We start from the raw sequence: 25277 nt of genomic DNA on the forward strand, positions 1-25277 counted from the left end.
GAGGAACTGCTGTCATAGGCACCTCGGCACTGGCCTTATATTTCAGCTAAGGAGGTTAATACTTGGTAATTTGTCTGTAGGTTAGAGAATAGTAGGCATATGAATTAGAAGTTTATGTTCTGTATTTATAATTAGCGCAATAGCGATAAATTAATTTTATTAAATGGTAAATGGATTGGTGCTACTCTGTTCAACTGAGCACTCAAGGCACTTTGTACTGTAATTCTTGCTTTGTACGTCAATTCTCATTTACTCAGTCACACACACGATCATAAAGCATCTGATGCAAGCATCAGGGGCAACTTGCTCCAAGGATGCTTGAGTGTGCAGGCTGGAGGAGTCAGGGATTGATCAATTGGCAGATGACCAGCTTTACCACATGATCCACAGTCATCCCAATTATATATTATTAAATATTATACCAACGCACCCAGCAACAGGTGGAATTGGAAGGTCTGGATATAACAGTTTACATATTGCAATGGAAATGAATTGGCTTTTTTAGTCTTACCGCACAAAGTGCTTTAGACTGCAAGCCATACCCAGTGCTTTGCACACTTCAACTACCCACGGCCAACTTAGAATCACCACTTGCATGCTTGTTTTGAACTGTGGGAGGAAACTGGACTACCCAGAGGAAACCCACGGTAACAGTCACAGAAAGGTTGCAATCCATACAGAACCTTACACCACCACTGCACCACCGTACCAAGTCTGTTGACCAGGGAGCCTTCTGATGCCACACCCCTGGATGTTACCCCTGACACAATGTTTCTTGGGAATAATAGTTGTATAGGTGTCCCTGGTGAAAGATTGTTAATTCATGTTCTTATTCACTAAAAGAAACATTGTTTTCAGCACTGACACTGGGAGTAAAACGTGAAAATTCCAACCAACTAGGCCTGCGTATCCCACATTACAAGTAATCTTTAGAGATTTGTTAGAGATGGAAAGCTTCTCATTATTTGGTAGATAAAGTCAACAGTGACCCAAATATCGGATTGTCTCTTTCCCCCCAACATCTGTGTTTTATTTCTACCCATAAAAAGGGCCACATGCTAAAGTACCTGAGAGACCTCTTTTTCAGTATCTCCCTGAGAAACTGGCCCTAAAAGAGAATCTTTACTGACAGAGGTGTTGGATTGCACTGATTTTGTTAAGAGGAAGGCAGCAGTCCAGCTGAATAATGGCCATTACCTGAACTTTTAACTGACTTTGGTTAGCCAACTCCAGCAGTCGGCCAAGTATTTCTGCACTCCCAGTGTCTCGGTTTCTTCTGCTCTGTTCTCCTTTTTTCTTTCAATTAGGGCTGCATCAAGAACTTTTCTTTGATTTATTTCCTGCCTTTTGGGGTTTTTTTTTTTAAGCTTCACACCTTCTTGATTTTAGTTATGCTGATTTACCACTTTGACTGAAATATGCCAACAATGTTAGATGTAGTACATATTCACGCTCCCCTGATGGTGAATCTTAAAGTAAACCTTTTATGCCTTTCCTTGTTTTCTGACATATACTGTTATAATGGTAGATACAAAACCAAAGTTTTGTACATAAAAGGAATCTTTTTGGGGTAAAATCTCAGGTTTCTAACTGCTCTGCAAGCTTGTTTTTGTCTTCTCTACTCATTGACGTCACATGAAGGAATATCCTAATATGGTCATCTCAGGCATATACTTCAAGCACAGAAGCCTGACAACTGTTTTACAACTTGCCATGAAATTTGCTACAGATATTCAGGTTCCCTTGTGGATATCTTAAAATGACTTTCAGTGAAATAGTTTGACATCTCCATGGATCCACTGGCCTAGAATTTTGTACAGGTCTCCGTTTCCCAGAAAAGAATCTACTGTCAATTCCCACGACATAGATAAACCTGACTTTCTCTTGACATGCACAAAATATTCCCAGTGTTTAAATGCATGCTTTACACATGCAAAATCAAAAAGGAAAAAAAGAATTCTGAACTTCAGGGAAAATTTATCAACCCAAGTCTTCTGACTAATCGTCTTTCGTGTTCCCCCTTCAAGCTTGCCAACAATCTCCAAAGGAGGCATACTTTCCCCCTTTGAGGCCGATAACAATCTCCCACTGCAGACTTCAGGCTTTAATGTACGCTTGCCTTGCGCTGGTGATGGCTCAAGGAACGTGTAAAACGCCATTTGGCTCAACGTTCACACAAGCTGTTTCTGAAACTGTACCCACCACCACCACCACCCTCAACCCCTCGGCCCTTATCAAAGACTGAGGACAATCAGTGGTTTATCGCTGCTGGAAATGAGTGCAGGAAGCAGATGTTGTTCTGATTAAACACACATACACACACACACACATTAATAGACATACTGTATGCCAAGTGAGCAGCCCCTGCTGCTGCCTCTTGGCCCGAGAGGAGTTGTCCAGAGTCATGATATCTGCTGAGCGTGTGCTGAAGAGCGAACAAACTGCCAACAGACGGGCCACAGCTACGAATCTGCCTGATGTGCTACCTTGGCCCGTTCCTTTAGTTACATAAGCCATCAATTACACGCAATCATGTAACACGGTGCTCCATGTGTGATAGCTAGGTTATCAGCTCTCCTTTACGGGCATAATAGCTCCAACAACAGATGAAGGGAACGCCACGTACGTGCACGCATAAATGAGAGGCACAACGATCATCATGTACTTTCTACTTTAATAAGAATGCACTTTGGCACCCCATTATTTTTCTTCACTTTAGGCTATTATTTTACAAACTAGATATAAAAGGACATAAATAAATGACATAAGTTACATGTACCTAGAGTTCATTGACCAAAACAAAAACAAAGCAAAAGAAAAAAAACTGAAAAAAATCATGACCATGCCCCCCCCCCAAAAAAAAACAAGTACAAAAAAAAGATTGAGAGAATGTTAGATCTACATGGCTAGATCATATGGCATCGGAAGGCATACAATGACAAACATTAACTCTTGCTTTTTGTTGTTGATTTTTTTTTTTTGTTGGTTTTTTTCTTTTTAAATCATCTGACATTTAAGTAAAGGAAAAAAGTATTTTACAGTACATTCTAGTTTCATTCTCTTTCCCAGCATGTCTTGCATATTTCCAAACAGGTCCTTTTGTCCACAGATAACCCCAACATCCGAAAACACACTGCTAAAAAAAAAAAAAAAAAAAATGGAAACAGTAGAGCTGTATTAAGGATGGAGGTGTTTCTTTCATATTACATGAAGAATCACTTACGAGTTCAAAACATTCACATAAGTATAGTTTAAAGAGATAAATGAGCAAAATATCCATCGTTAAACCTGTAACTGTATGTTGTGGTCTGAATATTAAAAAAAAAAAAAAAAAAGCAACAACAAAATTTAAAAACAAAAAAACATCAACAGTTCTCCCTCCTTAGACACTATATTCCTCACGCCACTTGCTTCTTTAAAGGTGTGTCATTTAGAATCTGTTCTCCCCTCCCACCCCACATCCACGTGGAGAAGACGGCGCCAACGTTTCCTCCTCGACTTGTCACGGGCTCGCAGTAGTCTGAGGTCCAGATTGATGCGATTGTACGCACGGGGAGACCGTTAGTCACGTGCAGCTCTGTAGTCTCCATGTGTCCATTCACAAGCCGTCGTCGCTGCCGGAGCAGGAATGGGTCGGATTCCATGAAAGTTGTTTTAACAAATGCTGTTGCTGAGTAAAGTTTGCACAACATGACCGACACACCTTACAATGTTTTTCCTTTTTTTTTTTTTCTTTTTAGACGACACAAAAAAGCAAAAAAAAGAAAAGAAAGAAAAGTCTTTTTTGTGTTTTTTTTTAATATCAAAAACTATACAACTCTGTTATCTCCTCCTCCTGCACAGTGGCATGAAAACAGACACATTTACTGATAGTACTTCAAAGACGTTGCCACTCACAGAGACGCACACACCCACGTGCACACCCGTCATCGCATTCGCTCAAATAAAACTCTTGTTACTTTACATGCAAACAGAATTAAACAATAATTAAAAAAAAACAAAAAAACACAAAATAAAACCAAACTTTCAGGAAAAAATAATAATCATCATCATCATCAGCTGGAGAGGGGCTCCTCCGTTATTTTACATTCTTCCTTTGTTCTCTTTTTGATGCTGTTAAATTAATTCAGAGTAATTCCAGCGTGGGGCCGGACGGATGGACGGCGACGAGTTTGTCAAGTTGACGTGTTTTGACGGACAGCGGACGTCTCAGACGCTCGAGGGGGTATACATTTGTCATCTCTGTGTCGGTGAGGAGTGGAAGGGTAGCCAGGAGGAGGAAGACAAAGAAGGAACAGCAGGGAAGAAATCCAGTTGTGGCGAGGGAGCGAGCGAGGACGGGATCCTGTTTGTGATGGACGGCAGCAGCTGGGGAGAAGAGAGGAAAAAAAAAGAGGAGGGGGAATGAGAGGCTGCATCAGTCACGGTGGTTTAGAACATAAACAATTTCTGCTTGGCATCCAGTTCTGACCAACAACCCTGCTCTCCGGCTCCAGCTCCATGGAACATTCGACTCATCTGCTAAACAAAAACCGAGCGCCAAAGCCAGAGCGTCCAGAGTCTGCGAACTGCCGGCCTGAGGGGGCGAAATATGGATTTCCAGGCAAGAAGTGTACGAACTTCTGCGTGCCACATGTTGCTCTGCGCGCACAATATATGAAACATGCCCTCAACTTATTGGCGCACGTCAAGAACTCAACGATTTAATTCCTTTGTAAAGTTGTCAACATTTCACAGGCAAGAAGTGATTGATCGTTTACAATTAACCACACGTTCAAAAAGATCTTTAATAAATGATAGACACTGATATAATAAGAAACTAATAATTAGAAATAACTGCCTGTGAAACAAAACACGTATATAGTCACACATATACAGTAACAAAACCAGAAACATTCTTCTGGTGTGTTGCTAAGACAAAACAAGCAATGCGACTACACCGGCTTGAGCTTTGGCTAATCCTGCATAGACAAAAATTAATTAATTAAAACGCAGCGAGAAGTAACCAAACGTTCCAACACTCGACTTTTAATAACAGGGTTTTTGAGAGAATGCTGGTGAGGGTTCTGCTGCTCACTTGTTTGCAAGGAGCCACCACAGCAGATAAATCAAATGTTTACACCAGATTCCCTTCCTGACTCAACCCTCCCAGGGATCCGTGTCTCCTCACAATCTCAAACCGAGGATCTTTTGCATGTTACAACTGATCGATTTGCCTCAAGTATGAAAACACTCCTAATTGAGCCAATCTGACAACTGAAACATTCTCTATAAAGATATTTATTACATGTCTCTTTATTGGAATTATTGTAGGGTCTTTGCCTCAATACAAAGTGTCTTGAGGTGATACATAAATAGAACTGAATTGAGTTGAATGTATACTTAAATGCCACTGAGAAGTTTAGGATTTCCATAATACTGCACACAGTGTTAGATAGTTTGGCTTTTTTCAGAAAGTAGGGACTTTTTACTCCACTCGCCTACATGTAAACATTCATTTTCTAGATCTGGTTCATCTTACTTTCCACTGTGTTAACAACCTTCCATCACAGAACCAGACGGGGGTTTGCATCTGGGGGTTTAACTGGCACTGTACTCACGTAGAATATGAACAATTACGTTTGGCATCTAGTTTCTCTCTTGTCAATGAGGATAGTCAGCTGTTTCACATCCATACTGCTTTACCAGTATCAAAGTGGTAGCTGTGTCCAATAAATCAGTGTTGAATGAATGAAACTAATCCTTGAACTGTGTAAGCTTAACCTTCACTTTATTACCTTGTGGGCAAGTGCTAATTTATGCACATAAATTATGATGCTCAAATTATTAAAAAAAAAAAAGTCAAATAAATCTGGCCACGGGTTAACCAACAAGAGAGCAGTACGTAGCATCTGATATGCTAAAATTAATTAAGACCCTGCGTTAGGACCCTCTGGTACCGTGACAACGTGCTGGTGTGTTGGCTCAGAAGAAAGTTAACACCCCAGAGCGCCTCTCTTCGTTCTTGGAAAGTGCCTTGGAGCTCTGCTGGGCTCTGTCAGGCTCAATGGGAGTCAGCCGCTGATAAATTTTTCTCATTAATATGCCAGAGGCATCAGGCCCGCAGACTGATCACAGACCAGTGGCTATTGATCCGCTCTTGCTGCCTGAGGTGGAGCAACCTGCTTGTTAATTAACACGGCTTCTAGAGCTGAGGGGCCAGTGATAGGGGGATCTAATGACTCTCACAGGCACTCTGTGGTTATATTAGAAGCACACTTCGATAATAAAGGGAGCTTTAATCCAATGTCTGTATTTTCTTTTCTTTAATAGAGTTGTTTCTTTGCTAAGTTTTGGTAACAAAATGAAAACAAAAGACTGTCAACTCTCACCTTGATCCTCCATCGTTTTCTTTTTCTTTCTTTGAATACGCTGATGACTCTTTCTGCATCCCTGTTGCCCCCCGTGTCCGATAACGTCTTGGCAAATTTCTTCATCTCACATTCCGCTTATAAAACCAACTCATGTGGTCCAAACGCGCGTCCGTCAAAAGTGGTGTGGAAGAGTTGGTTGGTCCTGCAGTAGTGATGGGGATGGGACTTCGATCCACATGGGGAGATGGATGGGAGAATCCGAACTGCATGTTTGTTGAAGGTGTAGCAGGGTGGGATTTTTTTTTTTTTGACTGTGTTTTTTTTGTTTTTGTTTTTTTGGGAAGACAGGGGAGTGGGAAGGCTCCTCTGGAAGATCAAAGACATTCTCAGAAATGTCCTGAGGGCAACATAATACAGCGATCTGGGAGAAAAAAACAGGCCAGAACAGAGCAAAAAACAAAAAAAACGCAACACAAATACCTCCTTAAAATAAGCCCTCCCTGCACAGCCATCTTGACCCCCCCCCGAAGAATCCAACCCCCAGCCTGTCAGAGATTCACTGTTTATATCTGACGGCTAGGATTGTCCATTTTTTCTGGAAGATATCAAACAGTTCCAGCTGAGAGAGAGAACAATGGTGGCCGGGGCAGCCTCTGAGTCCCACAGAAACAATTCATGTACAATAAACACAGTCACAGAAAATCAAAAAAAAAAAAATGCTCTGTGGATTATTCCAGAGAGAAAGTTCCAGAAATAACACTCTCTGCAAAAGGAGGAAGAAAAGGTACGATCCCCCTCCCCCGCTTTTCATTCCAGACCATTAAAGGCACTCCAGATTGGCCTCTCGGAAGCACTTTTCCAGCCGTCCCCTCCATCTATCCATAAATGCTGCAGATAGAAGTGTCCCATTCTCCAAAAACAACTAAAAGGGCAAGGTAAAGGTATGATTTTTGAAAAAAAGGTGCCATTTGCAACACTTTTTCTCTTCTTCATCAATGTCTTCTTTTCTTTTAGATCCAATTTAAAGTGCATGGATGAGGTAAACTATTTCTTCATAGTTGATTTGTCTCTTTTTTTAATATTTAATCTTTTTTTGTTATTTGTTTTTTTTTTTCATAAGAAACAAAGTCGTTTTGCTTCCTTTTTTCTTTGTTTTAATCTTCTCAGACGGGAACCATTCTGCCTTGCATCTGTTGCATTTGGGATAGCATTCCCTGGACACTGGTCAAGATCTTGTTCTGGTGCGCTGTGGAGGAGATGCCTATGCGTGCCATGTCCCTGAAAAGGATTGGGAGAAGAGGCCTTTTAGGACCGAGGACAACAATAACATGCACACGGAGGCCTGATCCACATGATGAATTTTACAGCCTACCAGTGGAAACTGATCTGACAGTTTAACTGCTGTATAAGGAATTTCACTTGCCAACACGGCAACTCTAATCGTGTAATCTTAGCAGAAGAAAAATGTGGATATAATAAAGAAGTGACAAATTTAACTCATGTTTTCCTTTCTAAATGTGTCACAGAATACCTTAATAAGGGGATAACAGAAACTGTGTGCTAAAAATGAAGCAGAGACACCGGGGGAACCGCTTAACTTGACTAAAAACTTAAGCAGAGGGAAACAGCCAAAAACATGCTCCAATTACTTGAGGTAACTAGCTTAGCATAGCTTAGCTTATCCGTAACATCTGAAGCAAAGTTAAGTCGCTAGCAGTGTGCTCAAATTATTTGAGTTGACTGGATTAGATTAATTTAGTTTATTTTAGTTCATATATAACTGAAGCAGAGGTAACATAGTAGCTGAATTCCTTGAATTATTTTTGAAAACTAGCTTAGCTTATTTTAGCATAAATTCTAAAAGCACAGTTTGCCAGGATTATTTCAGGGAATTAGCTTATTTTTGCCTGATGTAAAACCGAGTGTTTGCGTATGAACACAACATGTTTCTAAGCTGTTACATTTGGAAACAGCAGGTTGGCTGTTTTCATGTCTTATGCTCAGCTTAGCTTTATATTTATGAAGGTGTTTTAATCGGTCTCTCTTTGAAAAGGTTTAATGAGAAAATGTGATTTCACCATTTTGTCATAAAATAATAGATAAACACAGTTGTTACTAATCATGTCTCCTAAGATCTCTAGTAATGTCTAAATAGGATCCCAGTGACACCACTTGCCCCAGCCAGTTGGCAACTGTGTTCCCAAACAGCTTTGTAATGCTGCCCTAAAACCTCTTCACAGTTGTTTTGGTTGTGAGGATATTCCTGCGGGCACGGGTAGTTTGCGTGGAAATCACTGACTTGCCTGCAAACTTTCACCAACTATGTCTGTGAAGGTTCTCAGTCATCCAGGTCATCGTAGTCAAAGGAGCTTGCAAAGAAAAGCGTCTGGACTTCTTTAAGTTACTTGAAGACGTTTCACCAACTACTTGCAAACTGGACGGCAAACTGAAAGGGGAGACCATTCATCTTAAAAGTAGATGTTTCATCTTTTGAAACAACTTTAACTTACTCTCTTTCCGGTTTGTGCCACACTTTTGCAGGTTTTTCTTCTGCTCTGTGGTAGATAAGTGGGTGTTTGCAAACAAGTCACCGTCTGCCATGGAAACTAAGAGCGACCTGTCGACCCACTAGTAACCAAAACAATCACAAGGAGGTGGTGCAGCACCCTCTTTGTAAACTGTTTGTAATGGTTTGTGTGAGCTATTACAAACTGAATAATAGCATAACAAGTTAAAAAGAAAATTCATAAAATTGCCTACTTTTACAAAAACTTTCCTATTTCACTGTGATGCTTGGCATTTCCTTTAGTTTTCTGTTTCATTCTTCTCATCCTTCAAAATCACTTGCAGCATGGTATGATTGTGGGCAAAGTGCTTACTCTTGCGTCATGTGGACCACGGCCTCTGGAGTTGTGTAGCCGGCGGCCGTGAAGTTGTCGCAGTATCTCTCCATGCCGATGGCCTGCAGCCAGTCCTCCACTGTGCCCACAGCCGCGGACACCTCGGGACTCCCTGGCTCAAGCAGGGTGGTAGTGGGCCTGTAATAGGTGGAGAAAAGTGACGAGGTTATTTCACGAAATCAAACTTCTCGTTGTGTTTAAAGCTATTGCACTGTATGCAGCTGTTTGCATGTAGATGATGAAAACCAGTTGTTTAAGTGCTTTTGACTTGAAGCATAATCATCTCCATCTTTGATTACCTCCGATTCACCTCAACTGCAGCAATGGCCACATTGCGGGAATTATTCCATAATTCTTAACTATGCTTCTGTGCTGTAGTGTCAAAAATGTGTGACAATTACAAGCTGTAAAAAGCACTGAGCTACACTTCTTCCTAGCTTGTCCTCCCTGATTGAATCAGCAAATGTGTCAGCTTAGCAATTTTGTATTTTTTTGTGTCTGTATTTTGCAGGCTGCACCCAAAAACTGAGCCAAGTCAAACACAGCTCCTCCTCTGGTGTCACCGATACAGTTAGTTAATCCTTATTTCACGGAAAACACACAACCTGGGCACACTTCGGTGAATTTTACAGTGAGCTTGGAGTCCCTCTTCACATTCAGATATTCATCAGCATATTTTTCCTCCCTCTTTTTTCCCTGCCTTTCTCCCTTTCTGTGGCAGCAGCTGTGAAACATTTACACGAGGCCGGTGAGTCTGAGTCACACTTGTCCCGCCTGGGTGAGTTTTGCACTCTCGGCCTCTTTATCGTTCTCTCCTTTTTAGAAAGGATGTCGAGTAGAGTTGTGAGAACTGGATGTCAGGCTCTTTATTAAGTCGTCACTTCTAAGTAGGTGGAAAAGATTATGCGCAGGGATACCTTCCCACACACACACACATACTCTTCTTTCCTTTTTGTAACCGTAGAGCTGCAGTTATAGGATTCAGCTCTGCTAATTACTCTACACAGACTCCACGCTTGCTCTCGCTGTATCCTATTAGGAGTGCGCATCTGTGTGCGATCGCGCAACCCGCTCGCGTGCGCTCGCACACTCGTTAAACTCAAACAGACTCCCGTCGGCCCGCGTCGAGTCTGTAAACACACAAAGGTCATCCTTAACACGTTTGGCTGCTCAAGAGTAATGATGTTGGAGACGTAGGGTCGTGTTTGTTTTTAACTCGGTGTAACGTTGTAATTCCTCCCCCTGTTAGAGCGCCTAGATTCCTGTGTGTAAAGCACCATTAAAGCTAGTTTGCAGAGAAAGCCATTATGGAGGTTGTTTGCGTTGTAACGAGCCACACGGTGCTGGCAGATAATGTTTAATGGTGAATGTAAATAGCGGTGACAGAGTGGGACGCTGTGTGTGTGCATGTCAGTACGTTGGTGTGGCTTCTCAAATACTATGTGTTATGGAAATTTTGATGCTCTCATACAGAACTGTATGTAGACGAGAAGCAGATGATGAAGAGTATAAAATACAGATGCATTAATTATGAATGTCAACGTGATATCGAGGTTGACAGGTGAACGCATGTGTTACAGCAGGCAGTCACCTCACTCTCAGACTCTGCTCTCACACAGAGCATCCTAACTTGTCTCAGGCCCACTCTCAACATACGTCTCTCATTTTCCTGCAGCTGGCCGGTCCTCGAGAACCATCATAGAGCCCAAACAGAAAATAACCCACTGAAGTATCCAAACAGTATTTGTATTACTTTTATACAATTTGCTGTACTTTGCAAATGTGGCAGTGAATGTGTGACTAGTACATTTCCAGGCTGTTTAATTAAACTAAATGGGAAATTCCTATAACACAATTGCCAATTTATTTTAAATTAAGTGTAATAAACCTATATAATTGTCAAATTTCCTGATAATGTTAATTAGCTCATTCAGTGGATTCCAGAGCGATCGTACCTTAACAGCCACAAGGCAGCAAGCTGATTATTAATAATTAATTCCTATTATGCAATCAGAGCAATCTTAGAAGTCTGACAAAGAAAACTGTTTTAAGATGTTGCTTTTTATTTTATTTTATTTTCACTCTCCTGCTTTTATGCATATGGACTGATACTGTTTAAGCCCGAGCCTGTGTGACCAATATTGGGACTGCTCATTGCTAAGATTAAAATATCCTCTGAAAACACACTCAACACTAACTCAACCATCACCTTATGATATTTCCTGTCATCGTTCATTTTCCAAAGCATAAACGGAACTGAAAACTCTTCCTCTTTTCAGCCCCTTGCATCATTCTCCTCCTTCTCACCTGACGGTGGTCTCTCCCCCGGTCCTCTTCAGGGTGTTGGGGTTGCGGATCAGTTTGTCCAACATGTTGACTATTTGCCCAAACTTTGGCCGGTCGGCCCTCTCTCTCTGCCAGCAGTCTAGCATGAGTTGGTGGAGTGCCACGGGGCAGTCCATGGGCGGGGGCAGTCGATAGCCCTCATCAATGGCCTTGATCACCTGGATAGCAGATAAATGTGGCTGTAAGACTTTATGACTGAGCAGAAGTGTTATAAAAACTTCAGGCAGTTTGATTATTAATCCCTAATTTCCTTCGGGATTAATAAAGTATTCTGATTCTGATACTGATTACTTTGTCATTTTTATAACTTTTTTCTTAATTACTGTACTTTACACACCTACACAATACATTATCTTTTTCTTTTCCTTTTTCATAATTAGTGGAACCACACATGTGAGCTCACTGTGCAATAAGGAAGAGGAACGCTCTGCTGGTGTTTCATCACAGCTGCAGGTAATTGTATAACTATGTTAAAATGATGAAGCATTCTTATAAAGTTGTTTGACATTACCCAGCTTTAATATCTCACAGTAATTCACCCTGTGCATTATTCATGACTATCTGCATATGATTACGTTGCTTCTGACTTACATCTTGGTTGCTCATATCCCAGTATGGCCGCTCGCCGTATGACATCACCTCCCACATGACAATGCCGTAGCTCCACACGTCACTGGCCGAGGTGAACTTCCTATAAGCGATGGCCTCCGGGGCCGTCCAGCGGATGGGGATCTTTCCTCCCTGTAATTGAAAGCTGGGCTGATTAATGAAAGCCGACAAGTGAGGGTACGGACAGCCCGCTGACTCAGTCAGACAGATGCTCACCAACACACAAACACGCTTGCACTCACCCTGGTAGTGTATGCGGCCTCAGGGTCATCCTCCAGGACTCGGGACATGCCGAAGTCGGACACCTTGCACACCAGGTTGCTGTTAACCAGGATGTTGCGAGCGGCCAGGTCACGGTGGACGTAGCTCATGTCTGACAGGTACTTCATGCCGGAAGCGATGCCACGCAGAATGCCGACCAGCTGGATGACAGTGAACCGACCGTCGTTCTTCTGCGGGGGAAAAAAGAGAAACGCTCATCCTTATTACTGTTAAATGTCCACACTGTGACAAAAATGTCTGCTAAGTAAATACAGGGACACTTGTGAAGGGTCACTCCTAATAGCTCATTGGGTATAGTAATAAGTAATAGTCTTAAGGTTTAACTTTATAGCGTAAAGATCCGTAAGATTAGAAAAGACCTATAAAAAGTCCACTCCATTCCACATCTCCCTTTAACTAGCACTGTGCAACTGGTTAAGATGTATAGTGGACCTGTAGTGCTGTGAACCTGAGAAACACAAAGTTTCACCTGTTTCAACCTCATTGTCAGGAGAAAAGCGAGACGATAAATGGGAAGGACAAAGTGCGAATGTTTGTGAACCGACACTTGGATATTTGGTGGATGACATTACAGAGATAAGATGGGATCAGCGTCGATGCACAAACACGCATGAACACATGTGTGTGTGGAGACAGAAACGCATGACTGACCCTCAGGAACGCATCCAGGGATCCATTTTCCATGTACTCTGTGATAATCATCACCGGTTTACCTAGAAAGAGAGAGAGAGAGTGGGAATAAGAGTGAGAGAAGGAAAGGCAGATGATTATAGAGGTAAACGACGCACATCACAGCTCAACGCAGCAGGAGGGGGTTCTCCAGGGAAAATGCATGTGTGTGTGTGTGAGGCCATCCATCTCCGTCCCATAGTGATTTAATTAGCTGTGTGTTACCGTTGCCCTGACGTCCCCCGTCTTTCCCTTAACATGCAAAGGCATCTCCACTGAAACAAAACACCACACACACACACACACACACAGACACACACACCATCTTGTGTTTATGCAAATATGATCTGACTCTGGGCGTATTATCCAAAGTCTCATCACAGTCACCCACCCAGAATCCCCCTAACTCGCTATTTCTGTCACTCACTGTCCCTTTGCCCTCTTTCTCCTCTGCCAACTTTCGACGCATCTGTCACTCTCCTGCTAGCTCATCTCTGTTGCTCTCTTTTTTCCCCCACTCCTCCCTTGCTCATTCCCTCTCCTCGTTTTTATCCTCCGTGAACCCTGCCAATCCTCTCTGGCCTTTTTTCACCCCATCCCTCTCTGTCTCTCTTGGGGGAGCGTCTGCGTCTTTATCTGAGCCGGGGCAGGCGGCGGGGAGGGTGGACATTCCCTGGTGGGTCTCTGTCTGTCTGTCTTTGTCTCTTAGGACGGAGGGAGGGAGGGGCATATCAGAGGAGAAGAGAGATAAAAAAGGGAAAGGAAGGGCGACCCGCTTGTTTTTGTCCCAAAACTGCAGCAAGCTGGTGCCTAACCAGCCACGGCAACAACACATGCTGAAAAGTGCTGCCACACATTCGCCTCCTAGAACAGCGTCGCTCTTTGTGCTCCATTTCGAGTGGCACAGTTAAGGTGGACTTAAAAGCTTACAGCCTTATAGAAAACTGCTGACTTAAAGCCTCCGCCTTAAGGGGAGCTTGTATGAAGCCTCTCGAGTGCTCCAGCAGAATGCCGAGAGCTGCAGAAGCCCGCTGAGAAGGTGAAGTTCCTCTGCTCTGCTGTGGGTCTCTGGCCGTGCCAAGAGGCCGTCAGTCACTGCCTTACCCGCTGCGTGATTGGCACTCCATTAATTACGGGGCACTCCGGCGATGCCCTAAAAAGAGGAAGTTCGGCTAAAGTTGTGTGAGAGCAGAGGGGGCCGTCTTTGTCAGCCATCTTTGTTCCCTTTGTTGCGTGCCTCTGCCCCAGGGCCGCCGGTGATTGACAGCTCCGCAATCAAGTCTGAGGAGAGTCTGACCTGCGACCTTAAACTCTCGCCTTCCCAGCCCCGCCCTCTTCCTTCCAGTCCATTTGCATGCTAATTCCTTGTTTACTGAATACGCCCTGCCGCCTTTGGCAATGAACTCTGGGCGAGGAACCCACCAGTGGGCCGATTATCACCTGCCAACAAAACAGGGAGATGGCAGAGGGGGAAAAAAAACGCGTCAGGGGGACAATATTGGGGGAACGTTGGGCAAATGTCCTCCGGAGGCCCTGGCGTTTGCAGCAAACAAAGATCTGGGTTTTAAAAGCGGACCTTTTTTTTAAAAAAAAAATCAGCACGCTCTTACTTCATGTAAATCACCCATTAAGCACATCACGTCTGATTTCAAGCTTTAATGGATGCTCGATTTTTAATTACACACCAACGCGATAGAAACATTAAATATAGCCTTCAAGATGGTGGACCACAGCCAGCAAGTCTTCAGCGAGAGATTTTTGCACATTTATGTATTTTAGTCCCTATTTGGAGTTCCTCCATAATTAATAAGCCTTAATTGGCTCTGTTGGACATGCCAGCAAACTGAGGCCAGATTGAGAATTCCTTTTAACTTGATTGTAATGGAGAGTGGGGCGCAATTCAAATAATGGATTTTTAATAGATTCCACTGACACACTCAAGTGTGAAGGACTAATTTGCCCAAACCTCGTGTCAAGCTCTCAAAAGTAAGAGTGGAAGGAGGTGGAGTGGGAGTTTTCGGACGCCCTTCTTGCGTTTGGTTCGCCGTCCTTTCACTCCAGCTCTCTTGTCACCGCTGCGTCGCTCATTCCTCCCCCCCGTCTTTTTGTTTTCAGCCTCCGGTTGAGTAGCTCGAGCACCCTCTGCTTTCCCTCTCTCTGCGTCGCCCTGTCTTTCCTCTCATCCATCAGCTCCTAACTGTCCGGCATCTCTATTTGCACCTTCCTTGGCAGCAGCTCGTCTCTGGTTTCTCTTCCTTCCTCCATCTGTCCGCCTTTTTTCTCTGTCGTTCTCGCGCCGCTGCTGCGAGGTCTGAGAGGTCATTCCCCGCCATGTGAGGTGTGATAGGTGATAAGCAATTCTGCCTGTGCTGCTGTTCACTTTCAGCTCCGGCTGGGCTTCATGTTTGTGTCTGGGTATATCTATACATATATATGTGTGTGTGTGTGTGTGTGTAAAAGCGGTGTATACTACAGTGAGAATGGCAGTTTTATCTAGCACAGATAGAGCTGAGCAGTATCACGACACATTAAGGCACATGTAGCCGTTACATGGTAACACTCAGGCACACATGCATGCAATCAAAGGTACTGGATGTTGGCATGTGCTGACAAGACACCCACACACACAGCGCACACCCACACCTGCACACACACATACCTATAGCCGAACAAATAACATCAGGGGAAGGTGTAAAAGAGGGGGAGAAACGGAGAGAGCGCTGAGGGCAGGAGGAGGGAGATTTGGCCAGTGTTTTGTGGCCATGCAGCAGCAGATAGAGGAGGGATAGGGTATCACTCCCTAACCCCAAACACATTTACAGCTGACACCATGATTAATGAGTCTGGTGCCGTGCTACAGGGCCTGTTCCTGGGCCCATTAGACTCCCACACCCACCCCTCTCCCAACTGCCCAGCTACCTCTACAACCACCTCCCCCTCCACGGCAATGCTGGACCCCTTCCATCTGGACAGAAACCCACCTGGGGATAAGCCAGGATGGAACGTGCGGACGATGCTCAAAAATACACATTTATCTGAGAATATTGTGAAATCTTTGTAAAATGTCCGCACAGAAGCATTAAGATACACACTAGTGCGCAGGCGTGTGAGTAAAAACAGGCTTGTCCCTACGCTCACCTTTCTCCAAAGTCACCCACAACTGCACTTTGTGATGATCTATTGCTACATTTTTCGAGGGAGACAGCAGAAATGACTGCCCTTTTAGAATATAATAGTAATTGTATGTGTGTGAGCTAAGCATTATTGCAATTTCCAGAAGCAATTTCACCTGCGCAAAACACTTTCCTCCACTCATTTGAAACACATTCTGTAAAAATGAATCCTTGACATACATTTGGTGACCACACCCTCCAGATGAATGATGTTGGGGTGGTCGAACTGGCCCATGATGCTGGCCTCGGACAGGAAGTCCCTCCTCTGCTTGTCCGTATAGCCAGCCTTCAGAGTCTTTATGGCCACGCAGATCTCCCTCTTGCCGGGCATCTTCAGGCGTCCACTGCAGACCTCTCCAAATTCCCCTGAAACAACAGCAACAACAGCAAAAAAAAACCCCACCGATGAAAATGTGAAGCGCTGATACACGAGCACTCTGATCCACAGACTATAAATCAAATCAAAAACAGTGTGTGCCTACACGTCTGTTTGTGTGTGTGTGTCTGTAGGTTAGAAAGGTTCCACTTTAAACATTGATCAGGGTCTCTAATCCTTTACTCCCCCTCCTCCCTCCACCCACTGGAGCAGAGAGAGGGGGAAATGGATATTGATTCTTTCTCTTTATTATTTTGTCATTGGATGACTTTTCTCTGGCCCAAGGAATAGCATGGACAACGTATTTAGCCACTGTTGATTTTTTTTTTTAACTTGTTGACCTCTCTAGAGCCAGAAGCCACATGTTAAAGTCTGGGAAAACAATGGATTTTAATCTCAAAGAGGCCACAAAAAGTCCACATATCACAGAGAAAGGTGTGTTTGTATGAAACAAATACAAAATAAGATCTTTTTCCAATAGGTATTCATGCATGTAATGTAGGAAAAAAAATTCTCCTCACCAATGCCAATCACTTTCTCAATCTTGATACAGGAGGCATCGATCTCTTTGGCGAACTCACGGACGGCCTGGTTGGGGTCCTCATAGGTAAAGGGGTCAACATATATTCTCACTCCTGGGGAAAGAAGTTTGCAAAAAAAGGAAGCAAAGAGAGAAGGAAGTTAAAAAAAAAAGCGAAGGTTAATTTATTCCAACTACTACTCTCCATCTGTTCTTTATTTCCATCGTGCTGCAGGCTACGCTGCCTTCCTCTATGGATCCTCTCCTCCTCCTCCTCCTTTCTTCTCTCCATACACACTGACTCCAGCGCTTTTCATGTCACTATGGCTGACTCCGATGAAGATGGAGCTCATTAACTTGAAATTTTTGTGGCACACAAATAACAATGCTGATGACTTGATAATGAGGTGTTTGGAGCATGGTGGGTTGCAAGTACATTAACTTCAAAACAGTTTGTTTTTCCTCCCATTTTATGGGCTTCATTTGTGCACACAAGCATACCTGACAGCAATAATGTTTTACAATTATAAGGTCTGTAGGCAGAGTGTTAACTATGAGTTACCTTGATGTAAGTGCTTCTCTTCATCAGAGTCCTGCTTGGCTTTGCTGTATTTACTCCTTCTAGGGGGCAAAGAAAAGCAGAATGGTCACTCATGGCAGGGAATCAAGCTTTAAATCTCAGGAAGTTAGAACACAATTATATCTTATACATATAAGATGAGATATGGATATTCCTTTTTTAATATAATTAAACAACGCTCATCACAAAGATTTTAATTGTCTGTGGGTTCTCAATCATCCAGTTCATGTGTCTTTTACCCCAAGTCCACTTGCCTTCTTTTTTCAAGCTCTCAAGAAAGATGATTTAAAATATCATGTTATGATAAAAACTTTCAAAATAGTTAAAACGTTTTGCAAGCTCATTTTCTTGCTTATGTGTGGCACATGTATGTCTGTAAAGTAAATATTTTGCCCCCAGTTGGCTGGAAAAAGGGACGTGTGTGTGTTTTTGATTGGCTGCCCCTCACCATTAAAGACGTTAATTCTTAGCTCTTCCTCCATATTTCAGGGAAATTCATTTATAGCTCTCAGAATAAATCTATGGAGCCAACATGAACCTGTGTCCCCATTAAAGGAAGGGTTTCAGGTGACTAGTTACTAAAGAAATTCTCGTGAGGTGACAAAAACAATGCTGGAAACCAAACCCTAATCTTTATGTTCATATTGCACACGTGGACTACCTTTTCCATTTTCTGACCCTGTTACCTGAGATTTTGACCATGCTTAAAGATGATAATCCACAATTGTAGACGTAAATATAGCACAAATATGTACCGATACCCTTTAAGACTGTGTAATAATAATACAGTCTTATTAGTATTATGCAAAAACTAAATGATTACTTCATAAAATACATATCAGTGCAACAATAATAGTAATAATCCAAATAAATAATATAAGTATCTTTAGTTTAGATGTTTGTTGATAACAGTTTTACTTCGATATATTTTTTGCATCAAAGTCAAGTGAGAAATCTTCCAACATTGAAGCTTTCTGAAGGGCACTGAGCGTATAACAACAACATGGAGCAGAGAAGCTGAACGAATATAAAAGCTATAAATCAATTCTAGAGAAGATGCACTTAAATCCCTGCGAATCCCTCAGGCTGCCTGACACCTGTGCTTATTATTGACGTGTTAAGGTCAGTGGTGGAAATGACCAGATGTGCGAGACATTGTCCTCTTCTACGGCTGTGTAATGATGGTAAACGGCTACGTGATTACAGTCCCTCCCCACAATCACAGGATGAACGCGGCAGCACAATGACAGTGGCCGTCACATGCATATAAAAAAGCCTGAGACAACCACCTGCTTGGCTGCAGAGAGAGGCAATCACATGGAAAAGAGAGCACACACACACACACACACACAATCAACAGTCCCCTTCACTCCCTATCATTCACAGCACCAATACACACATGCAAACAGTGATTTGGTCAATTCAAGAATCAACACACAAGCCATTGACACCCCCCTCCCCCCACTGCCACACCACACACACACAAAACTTTATTTTTTTTCCACAGGATGTATGCACTCGCACCCCTAACACATATGGAAGCGCACACAAACACACACACATGCAGAGAGTGCGTGTGGTTTTACACCCTGAGGTGAGGCAGCCCCATCTGCATGTAATCCCATCTGTGTGATGGTGCTTTGTCCTGCTCGCTGGTTAACACCCTGAGATTGGGTCACTGCAAATCCACCTGATGCCTCTCTGCCTCGTCCTCGCTCTATTCTATCTCCCACTTTTTCCCGCTTATCTCATTGTCCACCCTCCCGTCGCTCTCTCATTCTCGTCGCGGCGGTCAGCAAGGTGCAGCAGGAGAAAATAACTAGCGGCAGGATTACAGCCACTAGCTGAGAGATAGTGGGAGAGGGACGGGGTGGAGTGGAGGCGGGTGGGACTATGCGACAGGGAGCGAAGGGTCGCTGATTGCATCCCTTCAGCTGTCGGAGCTGTCAATCACATCTCCGGTGTGGCGAGTCATAACTCATCCGACGTGAGCGAGTTGCACTAGCTGTCTGGGAGTGTTAGTGTGTATGTATGTGTGTGCTCTTTTGAGTGACTTCCATTTCCTGACGGCACTAAGTAAGACATCCCTCATCTGTGTGCCGAGAAAGAGAGATAGACAGAAAGCAGAAGGGACAGAGTTCGATGGAAGGGGTAGCGAAGCTCACCGTCGGCTGATGACGAAAGCACTGATGAGGATGATGAGCAGAACCACGCTGCCCACCACTGACACCAGCAACACCGTGGAGTTGGCCCCGTCGCCGATAATGGGAGCTGGGACTATCGGAGAGAGGAGAGAAAAAAGGTTGGAGAGAAACAACAAAAAAAGAGCAAAGTAACTCAATACCCCTCATCCCTCCGCCTCCTCCTGTCCCCACGCAGTGTTTGCTCGCTCTCCCTCCATTTTACTATTCTGATCATAAAGTCCACTGTTTCGCATGCTTCATTGGGAGACAATGACAGCCCATTAGGATGTGTGCTTGACCGTGTCATTATCATGCGCTGCTGTCTCTATCTGCATTACAAAAGGGACACCTGGGCTTCTAGTGGATCTATCTAGCCCTCTGTGTCATCAGTAACGGGAAACATTATGTGGAAATATATTCACTGGACCAAAAGCTGAATGCTAAGAAAACACAGAAAGCTGAGATTAGATTTAATAGGCCACATATTATAATTGGAGTGATGGTGCTGTTTACCACTACTTACAAGCTACTCGGGTGCATAACAACTGTTTTGTGTGTCACCCGTCATCTTAGAGGCCAAGTCCACCATAAACAGAAGCTCTAGCAGGTGGACGGCTGGTTTATGTACCGTGCTGTCAGACTGGAGAGATTACTACTCAGTTATTTATCGTCACAAAGTATGTACGATATGTATACTTATAGAAGTGCCCAACTCGTGCCCCTTTCACCACCACAAATGCAGTCTGATGCCAAATTTTTGCTTCAGTGAGAAATCTGTGTCGTAACTTTAATCGGAGACCCCTCTTAACACTGCACCAAAACCTTCCACGCCAATGAGAGTCGTTGCAGGCGGGTTGCGTGTAGTTACATTTCTCTGGAGGTGCACGTCAGGTTACGTAGAAGGTTGTGGCCTCAGGGTTAAGAGGGGTTCCTGTTTATGCAGATTTCAAGTTGAAGCACAAGTCGGGCATTAGTCAGTAGTAAAATTCTTCCTGAAAAAACAGACTTTCATTTACATCTTGCACAGTTTTCCTCGTTCATTTCCCCTCAAAGGAGTTTTATAAGGTCATGTTATTCCACTCTGTCTTATAGCATTTGATTTATTTTGTAACAGATTTTCCCAAGTTTTTTTTTTTTGCTACTCAGTATCAAATGGAAATCTTTGGAAACTGTGGGATCTCCACTAGAATTTCAAATAAACTTCTCGGGGTCTGAACAAGTTTTGGCTGCACTCTATATCACTGTAGTAAGTAACCCACTAGTGGGTTAGTGAGGTTTGAGAGGCTAATCTGAAATTGTGATCAGAGTCCACCTACACAGGTGCTGTTGCTCCGGTTATCACAGGGTTTGTGTGCCTTAGACTCTGGTAGAGAAATGAATACATTTATTTTGGCTTGAAACTGATTCAATTAAAGAGTTCTGGCGAGCAGTGAGAATTATCTAGCAGCAGCTTCTGACTGAAAACGCCACAAATGGTGCCATTCTTCAAAGCTTCATACAGTTTAAACATCAGCTGGCACGTCTACTGAGGCTGATACTCAGACGTGAATAATGGAAGATATTCAAGTTGCCAGTCAGGTGCCGGAGGACAATATCATTTATCTTTTATAGACAACAGCAATTTTGATTAATGACTCTCCAATGAAAGAGACAAACTTGTAAGAGATGCTATCATTGTAGGAATTTTTCAGACACTGCCATGGCGGAGCTGGAATCATGCCTCTCTTGGCTCTGCAGGGAGAAGAAGACGAAGATGAACAGGCAGTGTGACTTAACTCACCCGAGTTGGTCATGAACTCAAACGGGCCGCTGAATTCTCCGTAGCCGGCCGCTGTGCGAGCCCGCACATGGAAAACATAGGAGGTGAGGGGGGTGAGGCCCTTGATGTCGGTGCTCCTTGATGAGGTTTTTATGATGCGGTAGCTTCTTTCATTCTGGTCCTACAGCGGGACAGGAAAAAAAAGAAAGAACACAATACAACTTATTCAGAGGCTGCTTTTGCTTTGACGGTTCAGCAGAAACGAAATCTCTCGCACCGTCCCTCACCTTCTCGTAGTACTTGACCTCATACTCCAGAATGACCCCGTTGGCTTTTTCCGGTGGCTGCCAGGCCAGGGAAATGGTGTGTCTTGTGATATCCTTGGCCTGGATGGAAGTCACTGGAGAGGGAGCTGGTGAGACGATCAAAGAAAGAGGAAACAGAAGAGAAAAAATATGTTTAGCTGTTGTTTTCACCCTTGGAGACATTGAGTCTGTTCTGTCCCACGCTTTCTCCTGCTCATGCTGAGAAAGTCAAACAAGCCACGAGGCAATCGCTTCCACTTCTCTTTGAGCTTGGCTCTCATTCAGAATCAGGGGTCTTGCGAAACCGTGCGGCCACACAGCTGATTTGACAGAAGGAGCGTGAACTAAACGTTGGCGTCTATAAAACCGATACAAGCTCTCCCGTGACACGAGCGTCTCAGGCACTTTTCTCAACCACAAAGTATATGAATAAAATCAAATGGGCTCGACACCTTTGCATTTTTTTGTCTTTAAGAGAGCAAATCAATTGGTTTTCATTAAAGCTCCAGAGAGCGATCTTATCTCGAGCCTTTTCTGCAGCAGCTGATAATGAGGCCATATTTCAAGCAGCCGTGCTATCTGTGTTCAGACGCCTTTAACACGTGAAGGTTAAAGCACAGATAATGGCTTCTGCTCGCCCCCTCCCTCCAAGTGCGTCGCCGCTGCACAAATCAAACCTCTATCTCCGGGGAGTGTGACAACACGTAAATTGGGTCATACACGCTCGCGACTTTACGAAGAGAAAATCCATAGGTGTAGAAGAGATAGAGTTGTAAACAGAGGAACAACTCGTGTAAGGACTGAGTTTTGGGAGATATAGCAGTGCAGTCACGAGATGATAGAATAAAGCTCCACAGATAAACACAGACAAAAAGACCAAAATAAAACCATGATGGATTTATCATCAGCAAAGTTCCTGTAAAGTAGAGGGAAAAATGCAAATACTTTGTGATACTTGTGTCAGCTAAAATGCTTGATTTTGGTTTTGGCCCCTGATTGCAAAAACCAAACGTCACATATTCTAATAACACGACGTTAGGGTTAGGACTCAGGGCACCGAGACCACAGAGGGTTAAATAATACTCCCAACAACCTCGCCCACAGAGTCAGAACAAAGCACCACACAGACAAACATTCCCACTAACGCCCAGGTAACACAGTTTTTTTATGGCATCTGCTCTTACGACTCCAAACGGAGCAGATCTTTGACCTCTGCCCCTCGCTGATTACTGTAACCTTACTCGTTCCAGACCATCTGCCTTTTAAAAAATTACAGTGGGGATGATTAATGAGGGGTTCACAGTCCACCGATTATGATTGGATTATCTATGACATTATATACATTCTCATCACTTTGACCGGGGGCTCCAGGGAGCCTAGCCCACAAGCTAATGCTAACAAAACCCTGCTTTTAGCTGGGGGATTGAGTTCAAACGGGCCTGGAATTCAAGCACCAACCAAGGGATTGAGTTTCATTGGGGTGAAGAAGCGACAGGGGGAGATGGGGGAGGGGAGGGGGAGGCAGAGGGCTTGCGACTGGTGGGGGTCGACTGTGATGGAGAGGGATGGGATTGCAGACATCTCTTAGTAAATAGATTAACCCAAGGTTGTGTCATCCTGTTGGCCTAATGTGTTGCGTCTCCCTTAAACAATTACACGGCGGCCATTTGTAGCCCTCCGATCAATCTTAGCCGGCAGCAAGAGCCAATTTGAAGGCCCTCCTGGGGCCGACTGAGGATGCTCCAACTCCGAAAGGAAAACCCCCGAGGAGGTCACGGGCCTTCATTCCCTGGAGGTAATCCACACATCCATCTTCCCCTCCGAAGATGACAGATATGGCGATTTAATCGTGTTCTGCTGCTCCTGTTGCGTTTTTATTTTCCTCTCGACTAATGTGAGGATAAAGATGACAGATTTTCTGAGTGATCCCTTCTAATGGACACGACCAGGCAGCTCGGCTCACACACAGAAGAAGAGATCAATTAAGGTCTCTTTAAAAAAAACTACAAAAACAAAAAACCTGGTAAAATAAAAAACAAAACAAAACTGTGCACAAATGCATACAGACAAATCGTGCACAGCTAAACTTGAGATCCTAAAATTGAAACATTCACCTGAGGCACAGCGTGCTAGACTTGCTGGCACCTCTGTAGATGAATTTAAATATGTGGGACAGATCTGTAATTTCTTACCGCCCCCCTCTGAACGCGTGGGCTAAACACGCCGGTGGAATAATAAGTGTTAGACGCAATGAATATTCAGATCTTATTTCAGAATTGTGCTCTCTCAAAAAAAAATGCTTTGCAACACACACAGACACACACACAGACATACACATCCCGGCAACACAAAGGAACTCATTATACAAACAGAAAGATAGAAATTCACATAGAAAAACACACACCTAGCCCCATTATCTCACACAGCTCAGACAGCAAAAAAAAAAAAAAAAAAACTCAATCACTGCGCACATGCATAAATTATAATCGGTAAAAACCTGGCAGAGGCACACAGAGTTCAGGGTTTGGTTTGAAAAATAACCTTCCTGGCAGAATAGCGGATTTTTATTTTTTATTTTCTTCTTTCTCCTTTTCCAGCTCGTTGAGCGAGCGTGCTCATCACGGAGTATTTGTGCAGCGAGGAGCATCTGCGGTGGAGCATTTGTACGAATACGCAGCCGATTACAGTTTGACATTAAAACAGACAGGGGCTGCACATGTGGTTGCCAGATTGGAGCCTGGTTGCCAGATTTGAGTCACTCTTTTTTTCTTTTCTTTTTTTTTCTTTGCCTTCGCCGCCAAGGAGAAAGAGTCGAGGAGGGAGCCATTTTTCAGGGTGTTGGGAGAAAATGGCTCCTGCTTACAAGATTCCCTCCTCGCCCCCTCCACCTATCTAGAGTCAGCCTCCACCTCCCGAGAACACATTTCCACATGTATGCCGGCCCATTTGTTGCCAGAGCGATGGAAACTCACACACACGCAGTGATGGAAGTGCCCACACACACGCACGCACACAATCCTTATGCATGAATTCACTTTTAGCCACCTGAAGTATTTTGTATCAGGACATAAATGGCCCCCACCCCCTACCTCTCTCACACACAAACACACATCGACATATAGAGCGCTTGATCTTATAAAAGGGGAAGAAAACATCCATTTACAGCCAGGGGTCAGTTCAAAGCTTGGACATCTCACCCTCCCCATCCCCGTTTCCCCTCGC

The 25277-nt window shown here is 43.7% G+C and overlaps 1 protein-coding gene across 2 annotated transcripts in view; it reads right to left on the reverse strand.

Moving 5' to 3' along the window:
* Window positions 1-2657: 2657 nt before the first annotated feature.
* Window positions 2658-25277, reverse strand: part of epha4l (eph receptor A4, like) — a 61437-nt gene continuing 38817 nt past the window's right edge. Inside the window, exons 6-18 of one of the 2 annotated variants that reach the window (XM_084951805.1) lie at window positions 22038-22162; window positions 21772-21931; window positions 19974-20085; window positions 17791-17846; window positions 17230-17343; window positions 16513-16698; window positions 13142-13203; window positions 12451-12660; window positions 12191-12340; window positions 11561-11757; window positions 9233-9391; window positions 6372-7631; window positions 2658-4368 (exon numbers count right to left, since the gene is read on the reverse strand). In XM_084951805.1, coding sequence (XP_084807931.1) covers window positions 7517-7631; window positions 9233-9391; window positions 11561-11757; window positions 12191-12340; window positions 12451-12660; window positions 13142-13203; window positions 16513-16698; window positions 17230-17343; window positions 17791-17846; window positions 19974-20085; window positions 21772-21931; window positions 22038-22162 — 1646 coding nt within the window. In that variant the 3' untranslated portion in view covers window positions 2658-4368; window positions 6372-7516. Of the gene's footprint in view, window positions 4369-6371; window positions 7632-9232; window positions 9392-11560; window positions 11758-12190; window positions 12341-12450; window positions 12661-13141; window positions 13204-16512; window positions 16699-17229; window positions 17344-17790; window positions 17850-19973; window positions 20086-21771; window positions 21932-22037; window positions 22163-25277 lie in introns of both variants that reach the window. The other variant, XM_084951804.1, reaches the window with a different exon arrangement.

Source organism: Perissodus microlepis, chromosome 14, assembly GCF_051167445.1.
Source record: "Perissodus microlepis isolate ML-2025 ecotype Zambia chromosome 14, ASM5116744v1, whole genome shotgun sequence".
NCBI lineage: Eukaryota > Metazoa > Chordata > Actinopteri > Cichliformes > Cichlidae > Perissodus > Perissodus microlepis.